This window comes from Corythoichthys intestinalis, chromosome 2 (genome assembly GCF_030265065.1).
Source record: "Corythoichthys intestinalis isolate RoL2023-P3 chromosome 2, ASM3026506v1, whole genome shotgun sequence".
Classification (NCBI taxonomy): domain Eukaryota; kingdom Metazoa; phylum Chordata; class Actinopteri; order Syngnathiformes; family Syngnathidae; genus Corythoichthys; species Corythoichthys intestinalis.
In genome coordinates this window covers 70,248,816-70,274,039 of record NC_080396.1, presented here as the reverse complement: position 1 = coordinate 70,274,039, position 25,224 = coordinate 70,248,816, and the positions used below count along the sequence as shown (strand labels likewise).

Here is a 25,224-nt window from a genome sequence, read left to right as displayed (position 1 = left end):
CGCGGTTTAAATGGGCCAAGTTGAGACGCGGCGGTGAGTGCAAATCTTGTTTGGTCTGCGTCTGTGAACTTCAGCCTGACTCCACTCAAACACACGCACACACACGCACTCTGGCGTGAAAAAAAAATCCCACCCCTAAAACTTTGTGCAGTACGGTTACGAAAATTCAACACAAATGTACCGAGACGGTTTAACTTGTTGACCGACTTTGACGGCGCTTGACGTCCAATCCATTTTGAATGGGGATCATTCGCTCCCTCGGTTAAAATGCATTGGACGTATAGCGCCGTCAATGGCGCTGAAAGATGTGTATTTACAGCCAGTGCTTTATGTGTTTATTTGAATTTGTCCATGGTTGTCAAAGAGTGTGTATGAGTTAAACGAGTGACACCGCAGAAATAATTTCAAGTAGACAGCAATAAATCATTTCAAAAAGGAGGAGGCGGGCGGTGGAGGGGGGGCAGGGGTAGGGGCAGGGCGAGGAAGTGCGCGCGTTAATGATCCCCGTATGCAGCATCATGTCCGCGCCCGGCGCGCGCAGCATGTCAGGTATTAGCAGAGTGTGTGTGGGTGCATGTGGGAGGTAGGACGCAGTAGGGAGCCGTAGGGAGCTGTGGGGCTGGCGGAGAGCGCTGCCGCCACTGCAAGCGTCACACCGCTGAATGGGAATCTATCCGGCAACTCCAGCAGACCGCTGTCTTCTCCGCGCGCCCTGCGTAAAAGCAAGCGGCGCGTCTCCAAGTGTGGCTCGGACCGACCCACAGGCGGCGAGCGCGCTCAGCAGCTCGGATCGGACGTCCACTTTTCCCGCACTTGTTCCCGAAGCGCGCCTCGTCACAACAGCAGAAGCGGCGGCATGCCGGCCATCAAGAAGGAGCGTCCGGACGGGGACGACATGGCTTTAGCCGCTTTCAACCAGTCCGAATACTTGGCCCCTTTAAATGCCGCCGCTATCCCCGTGGTCACTCCGCACCCGCCGCCTTACGAGCACATTTTAGCCCACCATCGCGCGTACTTGGGGCTCCATGACTCGACGCTGCATCACCAGCACCTCCAGCACGCCACGGACGACTTGATGCTGGAGAGGTTCTCCTCCATCCCGGACTTCCAGCCCTTCTTTGATAACGGCGAGCCTTGCATTGAAGTGGAGTGCGGGGAAAACAAAGCTTTGCTTTATATTAACAAACTATGTCAAGGCAGCAAAGGACCTTCCATTAAATACAGGGGCGAGTGGCTCACTCCTAACGAGTTCCAGTTTGTCAGTGGCCGGGAGACCGCTAAAGACTGGAAACGGAGTATTCGACACAAAGGTAAGATGTCACAGGATAATTACTTTTACCATTGTGGAGATGAGCAAAGGAAAAGTAACCTCTACTTTTCAAGAGGAAAAGTCGGGACACTCATCAAGTGCAAAACGGAACTTGCAAATGACTTTCGTTCTATTGGTTTGAGTCTAAGCCAAAGTTCTGAACTATGTAATGTTTTATTAATTACTTTTTTGTTGTTGTGAACTTTTGAATGTTCTATCCAAGAGATGATTAATTTCATCAATCGTTGGCCATGGATTCCAAACTATGGTGCGCTCACTCATGGGTGCACTCATCTGGTTTACTAATAATCACATTGTTTCTCCTCCGTTTGACCCATAACAGCGTTTAAACAAAGATATATCTCCAAGAAATAAGCATATTTACATAATTCCATGTTAAAACAACAACAACAACAAAAGCTTTTAGATTTTTAGGGGTTGTACAACTTTGATGTGATGTTGTGGGTTTTAAGGGAACAATGCAATCAAGTGAGATTCAAAGGTGTAATATTTCAAGTAGGACTGCAGCTATCAATTATTTTAGTAGTCGAATAATTATTGAGTAATTGGATAAGGAATGTGAAAAATTAAAATACCTGAGCTGAGCCTCAAAACGGTAGAGAAAAAAAAAAAGGATCTATATGTACAACAAAAGAGCAATTGGCTAACTTACATAGGAAAAGTCCGCTAGCTTAAATGCTATAAAACGCTAACTTTTTTTTCCCTCTACAATGCTCTTAACAAATGGTTCAGACACATATTCCCACAAAAAAATGGCTAAATATACCTATAAACTAAATTACAAATGCATCAAAACAAATATTAGCTCAAACAAAAACTTAGCTTATGTTGGTCTTAACATGAAGCAGCTGGATTCAGCCATGCGAAATGAGGCACAGACTAGAGGGCAGTGTATCCACCCAAATCAATTAAACTAAATGCAAACACTTTCAAAATAAACCATTACAACGGCACTTTAATCAAACGAATATTCGAAGCAGCAAAAATTTAATTCAAATCTTTTTTCTAATCGAATACTCAAGTTGAACAAATAATCATTGCAGCACTAATTTCAAGCACTAGGTTGAATTTGAATTATTTGCAGTAGATGAGATTTCCCCAACAGATATGTTTCTTTCTCGATTATGATTATTTTTGGAGTTGTCTGATAATGACATAATAACCAATATCCTGATATTGTCCAACTCCCAAAAATCCGATACCGATTTATCATAGGCGGAGTTTGCCTTTTCGGTTAGTGGGGGCAAAACAGTTGATGACCCCTAAACGCAGTGTCAGCAATAAAATTAACTTACAAAATATATGCTCGGATAGTAGCTTAGCCCATGCTCGTACATACTGGCATCCCAGCTGTGCATGTGTGTGTGAGCGTGTGCGATTTTCTCTCTTACCTAGTGGAAAAGTATACACCACATCCTTTTTGAAAGAATATTTCAGCCAGAATCTGTCCTCGGGTGGTTTTGGCTAAGCAAAGCAAATGGCCGTCTCTAAAGTGCTAGTCACATGATGTTTTCAAAAATTATTTTGACCCATTATAAAAAAAAAAATTTTTGTTCATTTCATTCATTTTTATTTTTTGTTTTGACTTTTATAGACAACATTTTACCAGCAGTCTGAATTTTAAATCCATATATAGGAAAGTCAAATACAAGCAATGACATTTTTGGCCAAAAGGGGGGCTATGCCCCCCCTTAATCTCCGCATATGCGATTTATGCGGTCGTAGACTTGAAATATTATAGGTAATTGGATTGTGTTCCCTTACTGGATGCTTTAATGATGATAATGCTAACATAACAAATCCCAAGCATCTTACTTTGGAGACATCTAATGGTCAATAAGCATAGCTGCTGTGCTAAGATGTGACCAACCCTTGTAAAAAGGCTTCTACAAAAGGCAACGTGCATATTGGCTCAAAACCAATAATGAAACACCGATGTTGATATTATCAGATATTTTAAAATTCTTTTATCGACAACTCATTTTAGTTGTTTCTTGGCAGTTCGGGGGTTTAGGTCAGGGGATGTTATAAATTAGCATTGATTTTTTTTTGGTAATATTTACTTAGTTATAAATAAATCATTTATTATGTTCTTTATAAAAACATATTTAAGATAAAATTATTTGATATGATAATACTAAACTTATTACCTGCCACTTACGTCAATAGATGTCTAATTAATTTGTAATGGGAGGAATGGCAATGAATGCTCATGTTTCAGTGCCATTGATGGCGTTAGATGTCCAATCCATTTGGGATGGAATCGGTGGCAGCCGTCTAAAAAGTTTTTTTTTTTTCATGTCATTTGTGTGTTTATGAAGCCCTTTAGAATATTTTGGTGATTTAGTGTTCTATAAATAAAGTTAACTTGACTTAACCTTGCTTAAGGTACCGAACCCCATGAGTCTCACACGTGCACTAACCCTTGGGAATTAGAAAAATCTTTTTTTTTTCTAATTCAAAATTAATACATCTAAGCTAGCAAGCTAAAACCCAAGTGAATTTCTATTCAAATTTCTTCTCATTTAGACAGTTTGATTTTAAACAGGCCAAAATATACAGTAATTTTTCATTCAAATTTGGAGGAAAATATCTCATATAGTTTATCAATAAAACTGCTTGATTGCATTAACCTTGACTGCAATTTCTGTCATGTTCAAATAACTTTGCCTCTATATTTGCTTTTCACATTGTAAAACATTGTTTCTATTTTTGTTTTCATGTCGACAGTCTCATTCTATCACATCCTTGCCTCACATACTATTTTCATTCCATGAAATGTGACGCAAAATGTGTTTTATTTTTTATGTAACCGCAGTGCATGTTACCCCGTAGGTCTGTTGTACTTCCTTATACCAAGTGAGAGTCAACCTTCCACTCAGCAAACCAGTTTCTCCTCCCATCAGATAGAGGACAAGCAGTTGAAAGAATTGGGAATGAAGCCTGTGAATTGGGGACTAACCAGCCCAAAACCTGGTCTAAAATGCCACTTTGCCTAGATATAGTCAGCGTCTAAAAATAGGGCCCTGCGTGTCTTAACCTTCACCGAACCCTTAACAGTTCGATCGAACCTAGGTTAAGAACCACTAGATTAGACACTGCGATGCTGTCCTGGATGGAGTTGTTGTGAAATAACAATTTATGTACAAGTCGCCTTTTTTTTTTGGGGGGGGGGGGGGGGGGTTATTTTGGTTGCTTTTTTTGTAGGCAATGTGATTTCATCTAAATGTATTTCTATGGACAAACTTCTATAAAAGGGGTACATTGACATATTTAGTGAAACAATAACAAAAGTGGAATCCTTCCTCTTGACCTAATTGAGGAGATATTGGGAAAAAAATTAATTATAATACTGTACTCTATTTAATGTTAATTGCATGTTGTGGCGGTGATGTTTTAGTAAGTTCTTTTCCAATCACTCAGTAGCGCCTCATTTGTTTGTTTTGCAGGGAAAAGCCTCAAGACACTTATGTCCAAAGGAATCTTACAGGTGCATCCTCCGATCTGTGATTGTCCAGGTTGTCGAATCTCATCCCCCGTGGTAAGAATATTTCATCTTCAGTCAATTTTTGTTTACGGGTGCGTGTATTTGCACTAGTTCCATTGAGAACATTTTGTCTACTTTTGTCCTGGCTCAGTCAAGATTAAGGGACAAATGCAAATCACTCAGTTTCCTCGGTTGTTGGAGTTGTAAACCTTGATGTTGTGTTCAATTCAGGAAATCTGAGAAACATGACGTAGCTAAGTGCCTATGTCATCAATAAACATGCTTCGGACAAATACCATAGTTTTTGGACTTGCTCCATTCACAGGAGGGCAAAAAAGTATGAATACACAACTTGTGACATTCAGCTGTTCCGAATAAATAGACTAAAGACCACTTGATATAGTTTATTGTTTGAGAAAGCAGCAAGAGATATTTCATTGCTCTGTTTGTGTTGTCGCACAGCTGCATGATAGGTAAGCGTGTTTAGGGAGCGCCGCCTTTGTTTATAACCTTTCCGCTGAAGACCCTACAGGCACACTGTGACAGGTTTGACAGTAATTTTCTCTCAGCGTGAATACCGAATGCACTTCCAGCCTTTCAAAGACGCCGAGCATCAAACGGCCATTTATCCAGAGAAAACGAGCTGTCTAGCTTTGTGCGTGTTTTGCGTTCACTGTCGGTCACTGTTCAGTCAGCCTCCTCACCTGGCTGACAAGCTCTTGTTTGCCCGGCCCGTCCCCCGGGGGTGGACCGGGGGGCCGACGCCAAACCTGCAGGCCCGCAGATGTGTCACGATTACGGCTTTGTGAGCGTGTGTCAGCTTTGCGCGAGATCACACACACCAACGCTGTCTGTTCACACAGGTGCGCCGAGTTGTGGGTCCGCATGTGTGTGTTTTCGTCGCCACAGAGCGCATCTGTTGTCGCTCCCGAACCCTAATCTTGAGGGAAGGGTGTAAGAGGCTTAGCGAGCTACTGAGTGTGGCTACCGCTGATTATTGTACGTGAGACACGCAAGGCCAAGGCGCGTTAGATAAGTCGGAGGTGTTTGAGTGATACAGGTAAACCTTCGACATATTCACAAGAGCGCCAACCCAAAACAGAATTCGGCTAAAGTCAATTGAACCTGAGGGAACTACAGAGTGGGAAAACACGTGCAACGTTGGACTTATTTTTCCCGAGGATTTGATCATCTCTGCGCGTTTGCATGTGTTTACGCTCAACCGTAGGGTTATCGTTGATTGACTTTTGGCCTGTCGCGGCACGTATTCTTCAACCTCGATTTGCAGAAGTGATGGAGTGAAACGTCGCTATTGACGTAAGCAGGGATCGGAGGGCCCGAAGGTTGTTGTTGTTATGGTCCCCATTTCCCGGTCTGGCGCTGGAGCCTGAAGTTTAACCCGGCGAGCGAATACCACCGTGACGCCTTAGGACACCCACGTGCACAGGGCGCACGCACACTCGCATGCACACGCGGGTTAAGAATGTCAGCAGTTTCACGCGAGGGCGGCGAGGGTGAGACGGCGGAGGGAAGGCGGCGGGGCTTGTATGGCCTCTGTGGCGTCGCTCCCCTCCCCTCTGACTCCCCTCAGGGCATGGCAGTCAGCACTCCTCCTCCCCTCGTCCGTACACCCCTCCCTGCCTCACACTATACGCCTGCCTACTGACACAAATTACCTCATGCAGACATTTATTTTGAAAGTTTGACAGCTGAACTTTAAGTGATCTTGCTACGCTATAGGCATGAGGCGAGCTTTTGTATATATATATATATATATATATATATATATATATATATATATATATATATATATATATATATATATATATATATATAAAACGCAGTTGGTGGGAAGACGTTACACCTGCCTGATCAGACCTCGCGCAAGATAATTGCGCCGTCAGGGCCGACTCGAGCTTTTTGTCATGTTGGCACACAAACGCTTGACAGTTAGTGATGAAATTATTATGTATGTAATGTCATGTGTCCAGACTTGATTGATTGATGGACTGTTGCTTATCACGCCTTGTCTTTTGTGTGAACGTCAGGCATTTTATTCTCTATAAGGGTGCCCTTATAACATAGAAACTTTCCCACTGAAGTTGAATCCAACGGTCTTCTCTCTAAATGTGGTGTTTGTTCAGTTTTCTGTGTGTGCGCTGGTGAGCCCAGGGTGGCCGGCTGATTAGCAAGCTGTGTGTGCACGTGTGTGTTTGCGTCTCCTCCAGGGAGAGCTCGGCTTCCTCTACTCTGTTATTTCAGCGGAACTGGCGGAGGATGGGAGGAAATTACAGTCGCCTCCTCTGGCTCATAAAGGCCCCCCTCCAATCATGGGCCCCCCTCCCACTGTTGCAAAACAAAATTAAAGCCACACGTTCGCAAACATAGCCACAAACAGTGTCGCACTTCAAAATAAAAGCCAATCCGTGAGTCGGGAGTCTCGTCGGGTTGCTGCGTTTGTGTTTTGCGTGTGTGTTGCTGAAGCTATGTTACTATGGTAACACTGGAATTGGCCATTGGCTGACAAGTGTGCAGAATTGTGGTCACGTGCAGTGTATTTGTGTACTTTCAGACCAAGTGTGAATCCAAGGATGTGCTTCTTTAAGCAGCCTAATGGAGATCAATAGCAATCGAGATGTGTCCGACAGGTTGACCGCATCCTCTTGTTGTTCTGCTTAAATTCTTTTATCAAACATTTGATGTCCAATTTCTTAAACATGCTGCATGTACTTAAAGAAACTATATGGAATTTTTAAAGTTAATGTAAAATACTTTTCTACTCAATGAATGTGCCACCAATGCCCTAATGAGTACAGAAAGCCCTGACATTTTAACCTAGACTACCCCCATTAAACAATTTCTTATCTTTGATAGAGAGGGAGCGGCAGCAGTGTTGTTTCACCAAGATTGTCTCCACTTGGCAAAAACACTTTTCTAACCAGTGTTGTTTTCAGCAACAATGACAATAACGAAAATATTTCGTCGATGAACACTCTCGTCACGATGACGAGACAATAACGAGCTAAATAGCATATTTTGTGAGACTTAAACACAGCAGGACGAATGCCAGTTTTTGTCTGACGAAAGAACGAGACAAAAATACGTAATAGGTTACGTCACATGTTCACAATGTGTGACATTTTAATGTGTAGTTAGCCTGCATCGTATCGATGTATGGTTGTGTCACTCGTGACGTGCTGCCCCCCCCCCCCTCCCACTCAGCAGTGTGTCATCTCCAGTCTCCATGCAGGCTTGCACACAAGGATTTAAGAATTTGTTTTCTTGGCCAGAGAGAATATGCAATGTTGCTTTAGCCTTTAAAGGTCTGTGCTGACTCTGCTGAGTGATCACCACACACTAAATGTAATTCGTAGCATTAGCATAGCGTTCGTGTTAGGCTAATGCTAATTCTCAGACAACTTTTTTTTTTTTTTTTACATAAGAGTTTTTGGCGTACAGGTGGCATCATTAATTGAAAGTAATGTACTGTTTTCCTGCTGAGTGTGTACAATCACCAAGTTGGCGACTAAAACTAGTATAATGTACAAGTATAATGTTAAGTTAAAATAAATAAAGAAAATAACTTTTTCCATTTTCCATGCCGCTTATTCCTCACGAGGGTCGCGGAGGTGCTGGAGCCTATCCCAGCTAACAACGGGCAGTAGGCAGGGGACACCCTGAACTGGTTGCCAGCCAATCGCAGGGCACAAGGAGACACACAACCATTCACGCACACACTCATACCTACGGACAATTTAGAGTGAAGAAAATAACTTAAATATTTTAAATAATATACAAAATTCAATTCAATTTTATTTGTATAGCCCTATATCACAACAAGTTTGTCTCAAAGGGCTAATTAAATGCAGTGCTTCAGGTGAGCGTAAAGCCACGGCTCACCATTATTACCATCAGAACAAAAGTAATTGAATTATTTTCCATAAAAAGCACCTGTGTATGACTCACATCATGTTTCCATTATACACACACGCTCTTTCTCAACACATACAGTTATGTGAGAGATAAAAACACCATGTTTTACCACCGCTAGACACACTAAACACACTGGAGTTAACTCTCGTAGCTGGTGGGGAAACGTTCATCATAGTGTTTCTTCATCTTTAATTTTATATAAATGTGTCATCCAATGCGTCCAGTCATATTGAAGGTATTGCCTCCCCGGCAGCCCCCATGTTTTATATGTTGGTTGGCCATCCTCCTCTAAGCCGCGGCTGTCTGTAACTTTTCTATAGCCGAAGTATTTCTATACCAGCTATTTTCTATGATGGGGGGAAAAGTTCAGGAGTTTCACCTCCTCCAGCCATCGTGTAGCACAGCTGACATACTGACATTGAGCAGAAAACGGTGGGGGAGGGCTGAGCCTTGACGCTGTGAGGGATTTCTCCTTGCATTTTTGGGACATAAAAAATAGCTAACACCTTAGGGACGGTATGACAGAAACTTTTTGCGGTTTTGAAACTGTGACATTGTCATACCACGGTACAGCTTGAAACCGGTAATCGGCACATGTGTTTTGGATGAAAATACTTATTTATATTTTAGTCATTTCAAAATGTGTCTGTCTTCGTCTAGTTTTCGTTGTCGAAAATTCAAACTGTTTCCATCTTTAAAATGTAAACATTTTCATCCAAAAATAAACAAATATAAACATTTCCAACAATTCTGAATCATTTACAGATGAGCACATATTGTAGCGTTGATGCCGACTTCATGGTGATAATACATTCAGCAGGAAAACATTACATTATTTTCAATTAATTATACTCCCCTGGATGCCACGAACTGTGCATAAAACAGAATAGAATAGAATAGAATAGAATAGAATAGAATAGAATAGAATAGAATAGAATAGCTTTATTGTCATTACACAATGTGTCATGAGATTCAAAGCTGCCCCATAGAGTGCGCACACACTTACACATAGAGTTGTCCGAGAGTTTTGGACGACACTCGCCATGCTAAAGGTGATGCTGATGCTAACTTGAATGCTATGCTAATGCTATGAGTTACATTTAGTGTGTGATAACCACTCATCATAGACCTTTGATGGCTAAAGCAACATTGCATATTCTCTCTTGCAAAGATAAGAAAGCTGGACACCAGTAAGTGGGGGTATGGAGCGAGGTGCAGCATGACACATTGGTGATGCAACCAAACACTGCTACAATACAGTCTGACTACACGCTCAATAGGAAAATGTCACGCATTGTGAACATATGACAGAAACTGTCGCATTTTTGTCGTGTTTTCGTCTTGTCGGACAAAAACTGGTATTAGTCTCCCAAGATACGTTTACAGCTTGTCACGTCACTGTCGAGAAACAATTGTTCATCGACGAAATATTTTCTTCATCGTTGACGAAAACAACACCTATACCTTTAAAGGCAAGTCCGTGTTTGCATGAATGAACAAACTGTTGATTTTGCTCTTGAATATTTGTGTCTGAGAAAGCTCATATTAGCTTAAACCTACGTTCCTGCTTTAATTCCATGCTTTAAATTTGTTTTAAGAAGAAGCCAACAGCGATTGTTGTGAAACCTCTTCCTTCCAACATTTTGTATACAATGTTGTGTGACTTCCACTAGTTGTTGGCTTGCGGCCGTCGTCCCGTTGGGACGTTGGCCCTCGCAGACAACCCTGTACCATTTACTACTATACATAATCAACAAGCGGATGTAAAGAACTGCAAGGAAGTGAAATTGCCTGTTAGTCAGCAAGGTAACTGTCATCACACATGATCTTGATAATTCCTGAAACGGCACGTTGTATGGACAACTTTTGATTTTTATTGATAAAAAAAAAAAAAGATGGCATCAAGTCAGATAAAGACTAGATGAATTAAATTAGTGGAAGATAAATGAGGGCAATCCGAGTTTATCTTGGTCGCCTTTGCACGACGTAACTGATGATTCCGAATGATTGCATTCCGAAGAGGTGGTGTGAGCATGTGCGTGACTAAACCTCATCAAAGCACTTGTTCAGACCTCGAGGAGGCGTCGTTTTAATTAATTGTGCCGTTGCGTGTCTTAGCTCAGGTGTGTTTGTGATACAACCTTTTCTTCGCCTCCACTTCCGCTGTTGCGAAGATCCAGTAGCAACCTGTCTGGAAAGCTCCCCCGCGGTGGTCTCGGCGGTCCAATCCAAACACGCGGGCGGCTGGAGAATAAGGGAGGAGGTGGAGGGAAACGAAGGGCGGAGGTGGGGGTGGGGGCGCTTGAGACAAGAGGGACAGGGGAGCGTGAGAGGCGCGTTGGCACGCTTGACTGCACCACCACTGACCTCCCAGCGCCGCTCCGGCACTACCCCCCTCCCCTTCCCTCTGCCTCGCCGCCCTCTCGCCCTCTGTGCTCCGCCGCCCCCTCCCGTCACCGCAAACCCCCCTGCAGCAACGCGCCCCCCACCCCCTCTTGCCCTGTGCCGCTCCATTGGGCTGAAACTGCCGCTCGGCTCAGCGCGTGGGGGCCAAGGGTGCAGATGAATGCGTGTGTGTGTGTGTGTGTGTGTGTGTGTGTGTGTGAGCCTTTGTGTTTGTGTGTGTGCATTTGGGAAGGAGGGGGGGACATGGTCGCATGCCTGCCTGCCCCACGATGCTTTCTTACTTTTTTCCTGTCATTTCTGAAAAAACCCTTTAAAACAGCAAAGTTTTGTCCGTTATAGTTGAAAATCACGCTTACAAAATATAAATATTTGATGACATGTCCCAAGTATTTTGGTATACAGTGCTAACTTCCATAGCGCAAAACTTCAATTTGCTTTTATGTCAAAAAAAAAAAAAAAAACATTTATATAAAACTTGATATTACGAATTGAAATGCCTTGATATTTTTTGTAACACGTTTATTTCAAGAAAAATGTATTGTTAATATAACTAGGCCTGCTAGCAGGACTGTACGGGCCCTCGCAGTTTGGCGCAACGCAAACGTCATGCAAACTCGGACGGCACGCAGGTCAGGTTGGTGGCCGGTCGTTCCCCTCTAATCACCTCATGAAAACCTAACATGCTCAAAACTCGCCTCTTTTTTGGGGATTAGAAATACATTCACACACCTACAGTGGGAAACACTCTATTGGAGAGAGTACTACAAAAAAGGAGGCGCTTCTGAGCTGTGCAGCCACGCCCTTATTCAAAACCAAAATGAATCTTCTAATTGGGCCAACTCAATTTGTATAAAAACTAGAAAATGCAATTTCTGGAGAAAATGCAATGGTAGCTTTGCTTTGACATGTAAACCTTGTGGGTTCACTTCCTGTTGATATCGGGTGACTTCCTGTTTATATTTTGTAGTACATGGGCGTCAATGGCATCGACTTACATATGCGTCAATGGAATCCAAGTACATTGGCATCAAAAGAATCAACATATATGGCCGTCATTGGCAAAGACGTACATGGCTGTCAATGGCATGCATGGACATAGATTGCCTTTACTGGCATGGACATACATTGGTGTCAATGGCATCGACTTACTTGGGCGCCATCTGAATGTCAATGGGCTGTAATAGTACGTTTTTGGTCAAAATTCACAACCACCCATGTTTTTCTGCCATTGAAAATGAAAGGGAGATTTTGGCCATTTGAAAATGAATGGAAGGACGTACATGACCGTCAGTGGCGTCCCTGTAGAAATGAGTGGGAAGGTTTTTGGCAGGATTTTCCCATAAGAATACATTGTAATTCCATTAATTCGTTCCACAGTCCGAAAATCTACACTAAATCCTTAATAAATGCTGCTGGTACTGTTGCAAATAGCAATTACCCAGAGCAAAACATAAATTATGGACATAAAACATAACAAAAAATTGCAATCACCCAAAACAAAACAAATTATGAAGAAAAATCGTAATAATAATATAATAATAGTAATAATAATAATGATACATGTAATAATGTAACGAGTCGGGTTCTAATGTTCTAAAAAATCGAATGTTGCTCAGTGTCAGTGAGTCAGCTGTGCTACACATTGGCTCGAGGAGGTGAAACTCCTGAACTTTTTACCCTCATTGTAGAAAAATCGCTGGTATGGAAATACTTCGGCTACAGAAAAGTTACAGACGGCTTAGAGGAGGAGGGCCAACCAACATGTAAAACATGTTTGCGGAGGGTGGCTGCCGAGGAGGCAATACCTCCAATATGATTTCGCATTTATACAAAATGAAAAGTTAGTAAACACTGTCATTAAAGTTTCCCACCAGCTACGAGAGTTAACTCCAGCGTGTTTAGTGTGTCTGTTGGTGGCAAAACATAGTGTTTTTTTCTCTCTGGCAACTGTCTGTGATGAGGAAGAGTGTATAATGTAAACATGATACAAGTCATACACATGTGCTTTTTATGGAAAATAATTCAATTATTTTTGTTCTGATGGTAATAATTATAAGCTGTGGCTGTGGGTTTAGGCTCACCTAAAGGGCTGCATTCATTTTAATTTTATTTAGAATATTTCAGTTATTTATTTTTTTTTAATTTTTTTAATTTTAACTTAACATTTTGCTTGTGTTCCAATTTGCTCATATGTTTTAGAAAATAAAAATCCTGTTCAATGGATTTTTTTGTCTTTTTTTTCAAAGATCTCAAAGTAACACATTTTACAGCTTTAATTGTAATACCGTGGTACCGTGAAACCGTGATATCTTGGCTTAAGGTTATCATACCGTCAGAATCTCATACCGGCACGTGCCTAATCGATACAGTTGAAGGAAATAGTCATCCATTTTGTCTTCATTGCTACTTACAACATGCTGAAAACAACTTCAAGGTAAATTGTAGAGGTAATTGAAAGACATGACATTTATCTGATTAATCGATTAATCGTTTAATTAATAGTCCGATTAATAGATTATGAAAATAATCGTTAATTGCAGCCTTAGAACGAATGTTCATTTGCTGCCACCCTCCCAATTCACATCAGAAGGATGAAATATTTTTTCTGTTTATTTGTTGTTTTGCAGCATAATGGCTTCCTGACCCGTGTATCAATAATTGTTGTATCGCCATATCGTGAGATCGTCGTTATCGTGAGGTACCCAGAAGTTCCCACCCTGACCTCAGAGTAACAAACCTAAATGAATAATGTTTTGTATAATATTGGGAAATATTTCTAAATAACCATTTCGTTGATAACTATACACTGATTTATAGGTTTTCTTTAAGAAATTATAATACCGTATTTTTTGGTCTATAAGTCGCTGTTTTTTTTCATAGTTTGGCTGGGGGTGCGACTTATACTGTGGAGCGACTTATATGTGAAATTTTTAACACATTATTATATAATTTCACATGTTATTTTGGTGTTTTGGAGTGACACTGATGGTTTAGTAAACTTGTTAGCATGTTTTTTTAATGCTATAGTTATCTGAATAACTCCTAATAGCTATGTTACTTTAACATACCGGCCACGTTCGCATTTCGTTGTTCATTCATCATGTAACATTGTCATACTTTACACTTATTCAGCATGTTGTTCTCTATCGTATTTTTATTTTAAATTCCCTTCAAGATGACATACTGTATCTGTTCTATGTGTTGGATTTTATCAAGTAAATTTCCCCCCAAAATGCGACTTATACTACGTTTTTTTCCCGTCTTCCTTGTGCATTTTTGGGCTGGTGCGACTTATACTCTGGTGCGACTTATAGTCCGAAAAATACGGTATGTGTGACTACATGGCTTAGTGTTTTTTTGTTGTTGTTGCTCATGATGCAAATTCAAACACCACCCAGGATCCATCTCACTCACAATTAGAGTTGTGAAATTGAAACGTGGTTAGGGGATTCAATTATTTGCTGCCCGACTGTTCTGGAAGTTGAAACCACACCAGGGTGACGTGTAAAAGTGTCCGAGACAGATGGAGCCTCCCTGGGCGTCCATTTCCAGATCCCCACTGTCCAGGAAGTGGAAGTCAAAACCAGGGGGACATAAAAGTGGCAGAGGCAGGTGGCTCCTCCCTGGGCAATCATTTCCAGTGCCCCAATGTCCGAGAAGTGCTATCGGCGAAGGGCTGATTTGACTTTAATCAAGCACATGGTAAAAAGTCCAGTGTTAAACTGACTCCCAGAGTAGATATTAATACTTTCTCATATAAACATGACCAATGACAGAGGATATATCGTAGAAGTTACTGTTGAAACCTATTTTTAAGATGGGTTTACCCTTCATTATTCACCACTAATTTTAAAAATATTTATAAACTTCTTAGCCAAGTAATTAGTGTAATAAAAATTTAATAGCCCGAGTGAAAATCTTATTTTATGGAATATTACCAGTCCTTCAGCTGCATCAGACACTTTTATTTTTGGAGTCTTCGGTCTGCCTTGAGGTGGTGGAAGAGGATGCGCTAACTAGCAGCAACACAGATGCCATTTCATGATAATAAGCTGAGGGGGGATTAGTCGCATGTATTAACAGAAAACTCAACATGTTTAGTGCTTTTCATACAGTATTTGTCATAAATGTCCCGTAAAATAAGGTAAAAAAAGGTGCTTCTGATTCATCTGTTATTCATACAAGAAAGAGAGAAAAAAAATGAATGAAGTTAATGTAGCGCAAGTTTAGCAACTGCTTTAAAACAAGCAATATAACTCACTCGTATTGTCATAAAGATCACCACTGGGGGAAGATTAGGCTGACTGCAAAAAGCAACACAATTCTGAATTTATTCAGAAAATGGATGGAAAATTACACTTCAGGATTTCAAATTAACTCCTTCAAATTCTAACCCTTAACATTAAACTGATCATCTGGAATGTGCATGAATTGGGTTACCACACAGTTCATTTAGTTTTTCCTCCTCCTCGTAAAATGCTTAAATTAGGCACCGAGTTGGTGGTTGGTGTCGGTGTGTGGTACACGAATTTTTTTTTCTTAGCCGAGTCTGGTTGACCATACACAGGAGGCTCACAAAGCCAAATTGAAACATATTACTTCATTGTAAGATTGAAATGTCGACAATCAATGTGTCCTGCAATTCAGAGTAATTGCTCATCAATACGCGGTAACCGCTAATTACAGTTTGTTCACGGCGTTGGCAATGACTCATCACAAGACTCTTGCTAGTTACCAAGGGGATCACTGTTATGGGTTACTCCACAATACACATTATTTCAAGAATATTAGTTTTAAGGTCAATTTTCACACCCTAAAAAATCCTGGATGATAAAATTGTTATTTTTTAATTATTAAATATACATGAGAGTTTATAATGTAACCCAATTTGGTCTGGTTCAGTTAGATGCATTTCTAGTTTTAACTGTGATGAATAGAAGAGAAAAAGAAATATAGTCAGACTCGACAGTGATCTCATGCAGTTGAAGTACTGTAATATGCAATTTACACGTCTCTTTTTCCAGCAGATGGCTTAACTCATGTTTACCAAGGGAGTTGCGGATTTAGATGTGCATTAGGTTCTTTAACTTTTTGGCAAAAGTGAAGCTACACGTAGTTAAAGCAACATTTGGTAACAGTATTGGATGATTTTAGCGACGCCGGTGGACAAAAGCGGTAGTGTTTTGCCTTAAGGAAGACTGTTTCCTATGAGGACCAGCGCACCACCGCATAGTGTCATAAAATCATGTTGGTTGCCTGCAGATGGATTAAACAACATTTCTGTTTCGAGCGGCTGTGTAAGGGATGAAAACTAATAAGGTAATGAATCCACTTGTGGCTAAACAATAGCATATGACGGTTAGCAACCGTGTGGCTTGGGAGTGGGTGGGGGCGTCACGCCAACGAGTTTATTCTGTGTATATCCTGGTAGCCCCCCTTTCTTTTTCCTCCGCAGACAAACCTTTTTGTCTCTTTTATTGCTCTGCCATCTTTGCAGAATTTGCGCGAAAGCGTTAGCATCGACTTCCGTCTTTATAACGAATGGGGAAAGGGGAACCTGACGTGTGCTGTGAAGCAGTCAGCACATTTGTAGTTTTTTTTTGTGTGTGGCAGGATACCTGCCACCCTCCTCAAAGATAATTAGTGCCGGTAAAAGCGATACAGACCCCCTGAATATATAAAAGAGGTGTCATTCAACTAGTTGTTGACATATCATCACAAATGTTATGAAAATATTTTATAAAAGTTAAAAAGTTACCTAGTGTTGCTTTAAAGGAAGCAAGTTGATTTGTTGTAAGCATGGTTTTTATCATTAGAGCTTAGTCCATATATGATTTCTTCTTGATTTGTTTTGTTGGTTGGCAACAATCTTTAAGCATGCGACTGGCTCCTAAAGGACAGACGTGGAACAGCAAAGACTCATACTGTACAGTTTGTAGTCTTGTCATCATCTGAAATGCATTAGAAGGAAATTTTTAGGTAAATAAGTAAAACTTTATTTGACAGCGCCGTCATAAGACTGTCATAAGACGGTCATAACTATGACATGACACTATCATAGGCATTACTGAATGGTTATGTCACTTACTCCATTTATGTCCAGCTTGGGTCTTTTACATCCATTCAAAAGTGAGATAATTTGCCAGATAACACTAAATGACATCTGTTATAAGCAAATAACATCTGTTATAAGCATTCATAAATGCTCATGACAGTGTCATGTCATAATTATGATTGTCCAATGGCAAACATATGGAGCCACTGTCAAATAAAGTGTTACCAAATACCATAACTCGCAATTAATGAAACAACTGGAACAGTAACTGAAGAAATCTGTACATCTGTAGCGCTGCAATGCATGCAAGGAGGCATGTTGGACAACAACAGTGTTTACAGCAGATGGCAGCAGAGGTTGACTGTCTCCCCCAAGGGAGCAGTAAAGGCCAAATGAAGTTTCTTGTAGCAATAAAGCTTTGCGGCCTATTGGTTCAAAGCTTCATGGTGGTTCATATGGTCTTATGATAGTCGTATGATGCCGCTGTCAAATAAACTGTTACCGGTTAATATCTTGTGGTGTAAATATCACATAATACAGTGAGGACAGCTCCGGCTAATAGTCCAGTGTGGCTTATCTATGAACAAATGTCTTTTTCGTGTTAAATTTGGTGGGTAGTGGCTTATAGTCAGATGCGCCTAAAATTACTGTACCTCAACTGAATTTTGTTCACTTTTTAAATCAAGCTCTACCACTAATTAAAATACAACATAAGACAGACTAAACTTTGATGTGTTTCTTGTCTTAAAGGCTGCTGTTGTGGACTAGATGCATTTGTCGCTCATGTGTCTAAAAATCACAAGTTTGATGCGATGCTTAAGTGTGTGCTTTTGTAAACAAACAGCTATGCTGGGATGAAAGCAAAAGCATTATCAGTGGTATTTTTACTCTTTTGTGAATTGGCACAAGACCTCATCTTTTCATATTCTTGTCACGTACTTCTGGCACTAATATCCTATTTCATACAGACGTTATGTGGAATATCAAGCAAATTATACCCAGCGTATTAAAGGGTTAGCTTGGGGGAAATGTGGCTACCGCAAACCTTGTAAACACTTTAATCAAACTACTACTTTAATCCGGTTATTGGCTCTAATCAGGTTACGCCGGTCATGTTTGCATACTGAGCGATCTCAATCTAACTGGCGAGCAGCTAATCACCATCCAGGCACCAACTTGTGAAAATGTCACCACGGTTTCCAGGCGCCATGGCCAGACAAGAGGCGGCGAGACTAAACAAAATAAGAATTTGTACATGGTGATGAAGTGGACCTCGAGCTCGTACACAGAGGACATGCTGTTTGTTTTGGCCTTTTTTCAGAGCTCTTATTTGAGCGTGGTAATGACCGCTTCACCCCACCCTTATGCCTTGTGCACACTCCCCCTTCTTCTCTCCTTCCCTGTCATCTCCTCACCCACTCCCCCATCCTCTTCCCCTTACCCGAAGCGCTCACGCCAAGTCGGCCCGCCATCCCGCCTCCATACACATACACACACACGCACACACACACACGCACACGGCGAGGTAACGGCAGACAGGCGCGTGACTCATTAGGCATTCGTCCCCTAGGGAGTTTGCTGGGGGGGCGCGTGCGAGGGGGAGCTAGCGCCGCAGCTGCAGGAATGTCACGGGCGGCTACCACAGTGTGTGGGTGTGTGTGTGTGTGTGTGTGTGTGTGTGTGTGTGTGTGGGAGGGTGTGAGCTTGCTAATGCTGCTTGGAGCCAGAGGTAGGCCACCTTTCAGGAAATAACGCAAGGGAAGTGAAGAAGGGGGGAAAAAGAATGAAGAAAAAAAAAAAACACCCTTAATTGTTTTTTCAACCAAGAGCGCGGTCTTCTCAAATATCAAAAATAAATTTAGAGAGAGTGATTGCTCTATAATTACTGTTTGAATTTAATTGACTTTTCAGTTGGGCATTTGGTTGTTGGTTTTGTTATATTCCAAATATCTTTGGCTACAATGTCATCAAATCCATGATAGCACTAGTAATACTATATATATATATGATAAGACTAATGTATGGATGTTCTTTTACCTTGCTTAACCACCGAATTAATAGGTTCGTTTATAGTATGTTACGCATCATGCATGATTCCTGATATACAGAATGCAATTGATACACCATACCTAAAACTCTGTAAAAATAATCGCAACACTTGTGTATGTATTGATTGATCTTAACCCTGTACACCCCACGCTGTACAAAAGGGGACGCTGGCGTCGCCTTGATTTCTCTGGGCCATAATGTAAATTGTACTGAAGTATCTTTTCTCGTATTAACTGTTTGACTGTATGTATTACTTTAACACACTTAATATAATCTATCAGGGAATAATATCTATTCTCATATAACACACACAATATAACCTAAATAGCATTTATATCTTAGTTTAAGAAAAACAAGCAAAATATATTTGATATTATGAACAGTTGGACTTCAAATGCTTAGAATTTGCAGTGCCAAGACAATGGGCATATAAGGGTAGAACAAATACAGGACGCTTTCTGACCATGGAAGCCCAATGCGCGCATCATCCAGCTGACTGACTAACATTGATGCTGACAAACAGTTGATAGGCTAGACATCTACTAGCCCAGGTCTGCACCACCAAATCCCGCAATCAGCTCTTCTGGACAGTCCAGAACAAATGGCGGGGCATCTTGTCTTGCCACAAGGAACATCTGATACAGAGCAACCCGTGACCGAGAAGTGAACACTCAACACTCACGTGGCGCTGAGGATGGCAAAATCCTTAACTCTCGTTGCCCTGACAACAGTAACGCCCGAATCCTCCTGTCCAATTGACAACAGAAAATAGTCCTAAACAACACCCAAACACACCCGTGTTCCGTTTCACAGCCCACCTCACCTTTAAAAGACTGAATGTTTAACGAATAGTTGTCATTTTTTTTAGGAATCTTTTCTTGGTGACCCTGGATCCAGTTTGCCTCCTCGCCTGGGTCTCTGCACTGTATGATTGCTGATGACTTAGAAAAAAATTTTTACTTCTATTTCAAAGCCATTTTCCAGCTTTTAAAATGGAGTCAGTACAAGTGGTAAAGACTAAGGTGAACGCTTGGAGTTTGGCCTTTTGGCCGGGTTGTCGGATTTTCCGCCGGCCCGGGTAGTTGGAATTGCGCTAGCGTGGTTCTGGCAGTTCGGCTGGCGTGATTCCGGCAATCTGGCTAAAAGGCCAGATTCCTTTAGTTCTCATCATAAAGAAGTCATTTTTGACCAGTTTATAAACCAATAGTAGCTCTTTTATTCAGCACCAGATGGCAGCACTGTCGCATCGTAACTAAACGAGTTTTGCTGAGCCGACTGGAAAAATCCATTCGAAGTTCACGCCAGTGGCCGCCATCTTGTATACACGAAGTTTTATATCCTCTTTCTGCTGGAATAATCAATTTTGATCACAATTATATTGGAAATGTGGCATCACAACGACAAGACAGGGGTAGAAGAAGGTGTAGAACACCTGGAGAAGGCCATCCAGTTCATAGCTGGCGGGTACAAGCAGTAAAAAAATGCCAAGTCTGATGAGGAGTGTCCAGACAGAGGGGACATGAATTCAGAGGAAGAGGAGTTGATAAGCAATGGCATTTATCAATGTGTAATATGTCAAATTAAAGCCAAGATGTTACGTTTTTGGATTGTCCAAGACACCCGTTGGGTTGGTTTAGCACTTGCGTTGATTCGAACCAATGGTTGTATGCACTACTTGTGGTCAATGTGAAGACTTAAGGCCCTATTTTCATAGACTGGCACAAAATGCAACGCCAGTGTATTTTTGTCCCTGATCACGCACACGCATGTCATGGACATGTTCTAGGATTTGGTATACTGGTTTCTGTAAAGATAGGTGTACGGGCGTAGTGAAGGTGTCATCTTGCAAAGTTTGTGGTAGAATGGTGCACTTTTACCACACTGCTGAAGATTTGTCGAGGTTTTGGGCTGATTTTATAGTAGGTTTTGGACTGATTTGCCCCTAATATACAGACTTTATTCTATTTCTTTTAGGGATGTTACCATCATGTGATCTGAAATCAGGCTGATAGTGACATGTTTAAGAGGATCAGAATTGGGTGAAAAGGATCGTGTTTTTAATTTAAAAAAAAAAAAAAAAAAAAAAAAAAAAAGGATTTCCTTATTCTTAAGGCCTAAAAAGGAACAAAATGATCCAGAAAGACAATGGCATTGTATTCTTTTCGGTATCAGATCAAGACTCAAAATCAGGTGACTCTGGTGCATAAATATGTGATCGGGACATCTCCAATTTCTTTCAACTGCTATTGCTGAAAAGGAGGAGAAACTGGTTTGACTCACACTAGGTATGAGGAAGTATCCCGTTAGATTTAGCGACATGAAAATTGTATGTGGTGCAGGCTTAATGTTTAACAATACAATTATTAATATTGTAATCATCGCCGAAGAAATCGCCAGCTTCGTCAGGTTTTTAACCATTTATTTCTGAACTTGTGCAGCACAATACGCCTACTGTCCGCCGTAGCTGACGCCAGCAACAAAACATGAAAAGTGAAAGTAAAAATGCACCTCTCTCACTCTGTCACTTCAGCAGTGTGTTCAGGTACACCACGCAAAACACTTTCGCCACATTAGAACCCGATTCGTTAAATTATTACAGGTGTTATTATTATTATTATTTGTTTTGCTCTGTGTAATTGCTATTTGCAATAGTACCAGTAGCATTTATTAAAGCTTTAGTGTAGTTTTTCGGGCTGTCAAGGGAATTCATGGATTTATAATGTATTCTTATGGGAAAATCCTGCTCGACATACGACCATTTCGACTTACAAACAAGGTCCTGGAACGAATTAACTTCGTATGTAGAGGTACCACTGTATAATATTTTTTCCTTCCAAATTTGAATAAAAAATTCAAAGATATGGCCATAGGGGCCAGTCTTAGCCACTTGTGGTGATGGAATTGCTGCAAGCCAACTACAAGTCAAATATATCTGTAAAATTTTCATTAAAAATCAAATTTTGACCAACATTCAAAAGGAGAAGAAATTTGAACAGAAATTTGATTAGATATTAGCTTGCTAGCATAGCTATATTGGTTTTGAATTTGAAAAAAAAAAAAAACTTTATTACCTAACTCTGAAGAGTTCGGTGATTACACATGTGAAACTTGTTGGGTTTGGTACCTTTAGGAAGGTTAAGAAGCACTGGTCTATGATTTGGACACATTGCTGATCTTGTCCAGATTTTAAAGTAGGTTTTAGACCACTTCTGGCTACAGCAAACTTAAAGTATTACTCTTTCAACTTGGCGTTACATCCCTTTGTCTTAAACGTCAATTAACCTTTAGATTTGTAGTGGCAGTACAGTCATTGCTTACGGTCCCCTTTAATAAACGCATGTCATACAGCCTGACGTGTTAAATACTCCGTCTATCAAACTCTTCAATTTGAATCACTTTCAGGTCGCGTTCTGCTGTTGGTGTTGTTCTCGGATTATAGTGGCTCTGCTAGATAGTTAACAGCATACACACTTGTGATTTTTTTAATGTCTGAATGTGAAGCCCAGATATTTTTCTTGGCTGCTCGACTGTCAGAAAGAACGCGTGGGAGGCGATATTCATAGTGGTGCTTTTAGTGGGACTTTTATGAGAGACTTTTTTCCACGTCTGAAAGGCGGCTGACCACACACACTAAGGTTGCCTCAGCACACAAGCACAAGCAATTGGTGTGAGTGTGTTTGCGTCCTTCTTTTGAGGACTCCTACGTCGGCTGCCATGGGTGTGTTTTGCTTGGTGTTTTTGCTTTGGCAAGCCCTCCCCCGTGTTGCGGAAGTGTTGCCGGAAGCAGTGGGAGCTCAACCCAAGTTCTGCGTCAGTGCCACTAAAGAAAGGATTGGGGCTTTCCGGGAGAGGCAAGGGCGTGTGTGTATGTGTGAGTGAGGGGGTACGGGGAACTGTCAGCCTGGCTATGTCACAGCCAATGTGGGTGACTGTCTACACACTCGCATTCGCAGTCTTAGTCACAAGTGTGCTCAGACAAGCTATTCTTGTATATGCTCTATCGCTGGCATGCTCCGAGTGAAATCCCCCGCTTTGGACGGGAAACGCAATGTGTGAAGGCCAGGGACAGGTGTGCATTTGTGTGCGTGTACATATGTGTTTCCCTTTTAATTCATTGGCTGCCATTGACGGTGTCAGACGTCCAATCCATTTTGACTGAAAGAGTCTGTCAAAATGAATTGGACGTCCATGGCACTGTAACATCACCATTATCATAGCCAGTCCTCCCAGTTAAAATGAATTGGAGGCTTGTTGTGAATGGCAATTAACAAGTAGAGGTGGGAACTTCTGTGTACCTCACGATATGATACGATTTGCGATACAAGGCTTACGATAACGATGATCTCACGATATGACGATACAACAATTACCGATACGTCAGTTCGGAAATCAATCTACAACTAATTAACAGAAAAACAAGCTACAGTGATCCCTCACTACTTCGCGTTTCAAACTTCGCGCTCTCAGTCCATCACAGATTTTTTTTTTTTAATTAAAAAAAAAAAAAATTAATGCTGTATTTTATAGAGCTGTCCTGATCCGATCACGTCAGGTAGTGCAATGGAATTGCTTATTAAAGAAGTTAACGATGATTGACAGACTTGAAGGTTTCAACTTGCCAGAGATGCTTGTAAGTCGAAACTTCAAAGCGCCGCATACATCATTCATCGTTTAACTCGTTAAACAGTTGCTGTGGCAACTCATTGTGTGTAAGTGAGCAGCTTGAGTGGATTTATATATATATATATATTTATACTTAAAAAATTTTTTTAATTATTCTTTCGGAAAAAAAGTGATAAAAAACATGTCTTATATGTATATCTTTCCATGATAAATCTGAATAAAAAAATGAACACACACACACACATTTTTTTGGGGGGGGGGGCGGATGGTGCCGACTTCCCGGTTTTTCACTTATCATGCCGGGTTCTGGTCCCTATTAATCGCGAAAAACAAGGGATCGCTGTGTTTTCCTCCTTCTGCTCTGAATTGGAATGAGATTATCACTATTCGACGTCCAATCCGTCGTCAGTGGCAGCCAATGCTAGGCATTGAGTTGATTTTGGGGCATTTCACGTCACTTCCTGTTGATTTTCGGTCACTTCCTTTTCCTTTTGAGGAATTCACGGGTCACTCCCTATTGATTTTGAAGCATTTACTTAGCATATACTAAATAGCACCATGCATGCACTTTGAAACATTGTGAAAAAAAAATCAATAGATAAAATTAGTTTAACTTTACTAAATATTTACGTAAAATGAACGCTAACTGCCCATTTTTTTGCTTTTAACCAAGAATCTAAACTGTTTTACGTTCATATCTTTACAAATTGCGCGATTTAAGCATTTGTTTACAAGAATTTTCAACTTAAAAAGCTCTTTGTTTCGTGACGACTGCCATGTTGGATTACACAATAACGTAACTTTGGCTTGAAATATTTGCGTAAAGTGAAGGATAACTGCCCGTTTTTTGCTTTTAACCAAGACTCTAGACTGTTTTACCTTCATATCTATAGAAAGTGTGCGATTTAAGCATTTATTTACAAGAATTTTCAACTTAAAAAGCTCTTTGTATCGTGACGACCGCCATGTTGGATTACACAATGCTGTAACTTTTGCTTGAAATATTTATGTTAAATGAGCCATAACTGCCCGTTTTTTTGCTTTTAACCAAGAATCTAGACTGTTTTACATTCATATCTCTAGAAATTGTGCGATTTAAGCATTTATTTACATGAATTTTCAACTTATAAAGCTCTTTGTTCATGACGACCGCCATGTTGGATTACACAATACTGTAACTTTGGTTTGAAAAGTTGCATGAAGTGAATGATAACTGCCTGTTTTTTGCTTTTAACCAAGCATCTAGACTGTTTTACATTCATATCTATAGAAATTGCGCAATTTAAGCATTATTTACAAGAATTTTCAACTTAAAAAGCTCTTTGTTTAGGGACGACCACC

General features: G+C 40.9%; 1 protein-coding gene across 2 annotated transcripts in view; it reads left to right on the top strand.

The window, feature by feature from the left end:
* Positions 1–550: 550 nt before the first annotated feature.
* The window catches only part of samd11 (sterile alpha motif domain containing 11), a 130,617-nt gene continuing 105,943 nt past the window's right edge, over positions 551–25,224 (top strand). For both annotated transcript variants that reach the window (XM_057826818.1, XM_057826808.1), the window contains exons 1-2: positions 551–1,310; positions 4,780–4,871. In XM_057826818.1, the coding sequence (XP_057682801.1) occupies positions 857–1,310; positions 4,780–4,871 (546 nt within the window). In that variant the 5' untranslated portion in view covers positions 551–856. The remainder of the gene's footprint in view (positions 1,311–4,779; positions 4,872–25,224) is intronic.